The 6,416-nt window shown below is 65.9% G+C and overlaps 1 protein-coding gene across 1 annotated transcript; it reads right to left on the reverse strand.

Moving 5' to 3' along the window:
- Positions 1-3,393: 3,393 nt before the first annotated feature.
- Positions 3,394-5,474, reverse strand: LOC121672444 (ephrin-A3-like). Its single transcript, XM_042045088.1, has 4 exons — positions 5,200-5,474; positions 4,514-4,579; positions 4,319-4,396; positions 3,394-4,182 (listed from the first exon to the last, which is right to left on the reverse strand). The coding sequence occupies exons 1-4, from the start codon at positions 5,372-5,374 to the stop codon at positions 4,061-4,063; spliced, it is 441 nt and encodes a 146-aa protein (XP_041901022.1). The 5' UTR covers positions 5,375-5,474; the 3' UTR covers positions 3,394-4,060.
- Between the last annotated feature and the right edge of the window lie 942 nt (positions 5,475-6,416).

The raw sequence follows: 6,416 nt of genomic DNA on the forward strand, positions 1-6,416 counted from the left end.
TGTGGGTGCAGAACAGGGAGCTGTGGGTGCAGAACAGGGGGCTGTGGGTGCAGGGTGAGGGGCTGTGGGTGCAGGGTGGGGGCCTGTGGGTGCAGGACGAGGGGCTTTGGGCTCAGAGCCGGGGTGGGCACAATGGGCACGCTGCCACTGCCTGGCGGGAGCGCGGTGCCTCGCTGTCGGCTCCCATTTGCTCTGACATGGATCCATCCGTGTCCCGGCCGGCGTGCGACGCTTCGCCGCGTGTTGTGAAGCGATAACTCAGCCGCATTTGCAAAACAACTTTCCTCTTGTTTATTCCATAATGATCCATTGATTGTGGGTAATGTTGCATGCCCTGTGCCGCAGCGGGCGCGGAGCGCTCCCCTGGCACACGGCAGGGGCTCCGGCAGGCGCCGGCACCGTAACCTGAGAGCGACTGTGGCTCCCACAGCCAAGGGATCGTGCGGGTCCAGGCCGTGGGGCCGGGTGCCCCACATCCCACCTGCACCCCGCGCATCCCAGCCTCTCTCCCCACGCCCTCGCTCCCAGGGAGGGGGACTGGCTGCTTTTCTCTCATCCTCCCTGGTTGTGGCCAGGCCTGACATCATCCATAATGACAGTGCGAGGCCTCTGTTCCCGGGACGCCGGCGCTGCCGTGGCTTGTACAGGGGAGCACCTCCTGGGAACACCCCTGGCATCCCAGAGCTGGAGCGTGGCACGTGCAGGCCACGGGGATGGGTGCAGCCAGATGGTGGTGGGAACCGATCCCGTGGTCCCGGCATCGCCCTGGTACTGCCCCCTCCACGTCAGGGACAGACTGTGCCTGGGGAAACCAAGGCAGGGAGCAGTGATGGGGGAGGGCTGGGCGGCCCCTGGTGCTCAAGCCTTGTGCTGGCCCTGCCAGGGGCATAATGAGCCTCCTGGGGCACCGTGCCAGATCCATCCTGTGGCACTGGGATGTGGTACCCAACTCCACTGGCCAAGGGGCTCCCCTGCCCCATCTGCCATGGCCCCAGCCCTGGAGCGAGGCCACCAGGACACAGCGAAGGGGCTGGGAGTGAGGCCACATGGACACACCGAGACCCAGTGTCACCACCATGCCTGGCCCACAGTACTGGTGGAGGACCAGGAGTGGAAAGACAAGCGCATGTCCCCTGCTGGGGATAGTCTGAGGGACAAGCTGAGGCTAGAGGTGCCCCATTACCTTCCTTGGGACCCAGAGGTGGGGGCACAGGGTGGGCAGCACCCCGCATAGGGTGGGTGCCCACCTGCAGTGGCACTGGGAGTGCTGGTGGTGGTGCGCACACGGTGCACGTGGTCATGGCCACGGCACCTGGGAGCAGGTGACAATGGGCTGGGATTGGTGCCCATGATGGCAGGACAAAGGTGAAGCCGTTTTATGCTGTAAACATCGCTGGTGCTCCGTGTGGGGCAGGTGGGGCTGGCCAGAGGCCGCTGAACTCGTGACAAAGTGTTTATGGTTTCTTGGCTGGGGATACCCAGAAGTGCCCCGGCCCCTGACTGGGCTGACATCACCGGTGCAAGGCTGGGGGAGGAAGAGGAGCCGTCCAGTTCGTGGCCGGGAGCGAAGGCCGTGGTGACGCACAGTGCCGGCTGCGTGCAGCCCGGCAGGTAGGCATGGCAGGTAGGCATGGCCCGATGCCAGCCTGGTGGGGGCAGAGCCGCAGCCCCAGGGCTGTCCAGCTGTGCCAGGACCTCATGCCTTTGGGCAGAGAGCCCTGACTGGGCAGGGGAGCTGTCCTGAGGTGAGGCAGGACCTTGTGCCACACGGCTGCTCCTGGCACACATTCCCTGCCTGGATCTGCTGCCAAGGCTGTGGAACCCCAAAGTACCCAAGGGGCACTCAGACCTCAGCACTGAGGTCCCAACAAGGGCCCCCCACTTGACTTGGGGCATCTGCGCTTGGGAATCCCATCCACCAGCACCCCAGAGGACTCCTGGTGGGTCTGGGCTGTCCCGCTGTGCTCAGCCCTAGGGCATGAAGCGGACCTGAGCCAGGTGGCCGGTGCCCACGGAGCCATCGGTGGTGCCACGCATGCACAAGAAGTGGTGCCAGGGTCGAGGCAAATGGCAGGAGGGATCCTGCAGGCAGAGCTCTCCATGCCAGGGCGATGACTGCAGCTCTTGCACCCCTCCAGGGCACTGGTCACCTGAGCTGTGCCAGGCTCACTATGCCACGTGCCACCAGCATGGCACCACCCGGGGACAGGGACTGTGGCCAGTCTCTGGCAATCAGCACCTGGCCGGATATGGCCCTTGGCAGTGGCGGTGGTGCTGCCCCAGCCACACCATGCCCACCCTGCCCTGGGTCAGCAGACAGCTGCCAGGGGCACCTCAAGACCCCGGGAGGGGGTCCATGGCAGGGACTTCAGCTCCGTGTCGGGCCAGGCCTGTCGGAGCACGGGGGGGGACGTGGGGAAGCCGGCGCCTGCTGGGAGCGCTCCCAGGACCCGTCTGACGGGTTCGTCGGCTCTTCCCGCACCCGGACAAGCCCGGGCCGGCGGGACACCCAGCCACCGCCCAGCAGCGCCGGCTGGGTGGGGGAGAGCGGCTGCCCCGCCGCCACGGCTGTGCGGACCCCTTTCCCCAGGAATCCACACCGAGAGCGGGGCCGCAGCCCCTCATCCCAAGCTGCCCTGGGAGGAAAGTGGCTGTCCCCTCCCTGGGGCCACTGGGCTCCCCCAGCCCCGCACGCTGCAGGGTCAGGAGCCCACGCCTACTCCCCTGTGCCTGTGGGGGCTGTGGGGGTCTGGTTGCCTCAGCAACATCCCCCTTTAGATGAGACCCTATCCCCAGGCACAACCCAGCCCCCCACATCCCCTTGGCTGGAGACACTGTGGGGGAGATGAGAGCGTCCCCCATCCCGCAGGAGCTGCCAGCGCATGCCAGATCCCCCCAAAACAGGCAGGAGCCGGCATGCCCGGCAGAGCCAGACGCGTCGGGGGGGTGATGCCGGAGTTCCCATGGGGCTGCAGCACCCCATGTCTGCTCACTCCGTGCAGCTGGTGAGGATGGCAAGGAAGGCTCTCCTGCTCCCGCTGCTCTCAAACACCACCCCAGCACCCCCAGGGCTGCGTGCCAAGGGCCCCCCGCGCTGCCCTTACCTGCAGGCGCTCTTCTGTCCATGCCGCATTCCTGTGGGAAGCACCGGGTCCCTGCCAGATGCTCCCTGTCGGTGCTGGGGGGTCGGTGGGGAGCAGAGCCGGTGGTGGGGAGCACCCTGCATCCCCCTGCCGGCGGTACCGAGCCCGTGGATGGAGCTGTTGTGCCTGGCAAGGCGGGTGGCACGGCGGAGGTCAGCGCTCTCCTGAACGCCTGTCCCGGCCGGAGCCCCCCCGGGAGGGCCAGAGCCCTTCCGAGGGCTGGAAGTGCTGCACGCCACCGTGACAGGGGTCCGTTTTTTTATCCTTTTATTATTTTTTTTTTATAGACTAAGAGCAGAATATGAAAATCACCAGCCAAAGCACTTGAAAAAAAGATCGAGAATGTTTTTTTTTTTCTTTTGTTTTGTTTTGTTTTTCCCCAAAAAGTGTCTGTGCGTTTGCATAGGTCAGGTCTTCACGGAAGACGAGAAAAATCCAACACGTTCGACTATGTACAAGCCAGCCCAGGGCCGGCGCCGCTGCCTATGGTACAGTATAGATATATCTCTGTAGTCGCTCTCTGTACAGTATGTATACATCTATATGGGTATGTACAGACTGCCCGGCCCCGGGGGTCCCTGCTCTCACCGGGCTCCCCCGCCCCACGGGGCAGCCACGGGGCACCGGGGGGGCTGCGGGCAGGACCCCGCGCCCCGGGACGGTGTCGGCGGAAGGTGCGGCGCACCCAGCCGCATCCCTGCGGACGTGGCCGCAATCCACTGGCGGGATGGGAGGCGAGTCCAGCCGGATCGGTGCGTGCCATGATCCCTGCCCCGCGGGGCAGCTCTGCAGGCGGCTCTCCGGGCAGGGGGTGGTGGTCCCGCGGTGGTTCCCCGCTGGCTCTCACGAGGGGCAGCAGGTCGGGGGGGCCGCACTCGGCAGAGCGGCGCTGGCCGGGCCCCCGCAGGCGCCGGGAGCTACGAGGCCAACAGCGTCATGAGGAAGAGCGCGGCGGCCACGGCCAGGGGCAAGTGTTCCCGCTTGGGGCTGGTGCCGCTGATGCTCTTCTCCAGCTTCGGCATCTCCGGGTTGAAGTTTTCTGTGGGGAGGAGCGAGAGGGTGAGGAGGGCAGCGGGGCGGCCCCGAACCCCCACCCCGTAGCTGGGGCTGCCCCAGGGGCGGCGGCGGGGGGCGGGGACACGGCGCTGCGGGGCCGGGGGCTGTGCCTGACTCACCCAGGTCCTCGATCTTCACCTCGGGCCGCAGGGTGAACTGGGGCAGGGTGGGCGCCAACTTCTCCCCGGAGTGCGACGCTGTGGAGGGAGAGAGGGGACGGGGGTCACGCTCCCTGGATGCCCTGGGGGACCCGCCAGCCAGCCACGCCGCCCCCGCTCGCCCACAGCCCCCAGGGTGGGCACGGGGGTACTTACTGGAGGCGCAGCAGACGAACACCTTCATCTTCAGGCAGGCCCGGCGATGGTTGTGTGTCGGCGTGGCTGCAAGGCAAGAGCATGCTGAGAGGGGCTCCGTGGCAGTGACCTGAACCCCAGGCACTCCGAGGCTTGGTGGGTCTGGGCAGAGGGGGGTCTGGTCCTGCTCAGGGGTGCGCTCTGGGCTGGGAGAATGCAGCAGTACCCCAAATCCTGCACCTGCACCCGAATCCTGCACCAATGCCCAGTACTAGCACCCCAGTCCTGAACCATCAGCCCCAGCATCCCAACCCAGCACCAGTATCTGGCACCAACACCTCAATCCTGCAGCAGCAACCCTTGAACCCCGATCCTGCATCAGCATCCTGCATCCTACATCATCATCCCCCAGCACCCCATCATGCACTGGCATCCCTGTCCACACCCCCAGCCTTCCTTCCATCTTTCCCCACATCCCCATCTCTCCCCCACGTCATGTACCCCCACCCTTGCTCCTTCAACCCCTCCCAGAGCTCCAGCTGCCCACTCTTGGGGGGGAAACAGCTGCCCAATTTTGGGGGTGCAGGGGAACCAGACAAGGGGGTCCTCCCTGGGGACGCAGAGAGGCCCAACTGGGTGGGGGCACCTGAAAGGACCCATCTGGGGCTGGGGGCTGTGTGGGGGTCCCGCCCCGGCGCCCCACGTACATATGTAGTAGTACTCCTGCCCCGCGCGGAACTCGTAGCCCAGTGAGAAGGCGCTGTAGCGCTGGAACTTCTCCGAGAACTTGATGGGGCTGTGGGGTGCGTGGGGCCGGTTGCACTCCCAGCGCTTGAAGCCCTGGCTGGTGTTGCAGGTGCGGTACCCCTCCGCGTTCACCATGTACAGCACGTACTGCTCCAGCCGGTGCTCGGGCACCGAGGCGTTGTAGTGCGGGCAGTAGATGTCCAGGTAGTCATTGACATTCACCTGCACCGTGTAGCCCTCCCGCCGCAGGCTGCAAGGGAAAGCAGGGACGGGAGGTCAGGGGCACGCCCTGCACCTCCCCAGACAGTGTTGCCCTCCTCCAAGGGGATCCAGAGGCTGGACAAGGGGCAGGCTGCAGCGAAGGTTGGAACTCTGGGAACGGTGATACTCCCTGTTCAACCTCTGTTTGGAGCCCCCGACACAGTGGGACCCCTGCACAACCTCAGCTTCACGGACCCGTGGAGCAGAATCACCATCCTGGAGGGCACGGGCGGACTGGGGGGGGGCGGGGGGGGGACAGCCGCTGCTGGGGACGGGTGCCAAGCCACATGCATAGGTGGGATGGGCAAGAGCATGGGCGTACGAGACGGCGCTTCTGGGTCTGCCGGGAACGTGCTGACAGCCTCAAAGAGGAGACGGACACAGCACGATGGACAGACAGACCCAGAAGGGCATCATTGTCCCACAGGCACCAGGGTCTCCACGGGACACAGTCCCCGGGTGTGCGGGGGACCCCGGCATTCCCTGGCATTCCCTGGCATTCCCCATTTCCAGCAGCCTGGAGCCGACCCACCGCTGCCGCCCACCACGGCCCTGGCACGCGCCGCAGCTCGGAGCCAGGATTTCTCACCCTGCTCTGGCTAATCCCGTTAGTTCGTTAATGCCGTAAAGGGTGGCCCTGGGGGAGCCTCATTTACATTGATTAGGAGCAGCAATCCCCTCAGATCCACTCAGGAGAGGCTCCGCTGGCTCCTAATCCGCGCCCGACGGAAATCCCGGCCGCGGTAATCCTCGCCGCCGCGCTGACCCCCTGCTCCTGCCAATTAATTACCACCCGGCGCTGGCTCGGCACCGAGCCGCCGCGGCTGCACCGGACCCTGACCGGACCACGCTCCGCCGCCCGCTTCAGCGCTGCCTCAGGGGTCTCTCGCCCGCATCCCGCAGGACACGGACCGCA

The sequence above is a fragment of the Corvus kubaryi genome, unplaced genomic scaffold (genome assembly GCF_017639235.1).
Source record: "Corvus kubaryi isolate FWS band 111438036 unplaced genomic scaffold, C.kubaryi_AGA036_p1.0 62156, whole genome shotgun sequence".
NCBI classification, from domain to species: domain Eukaryota; kingdom Metazoa; phylum Chordata; class Aves; order Passeriformes; family Corvidae; genus Corvus; species Corvus kubaryi.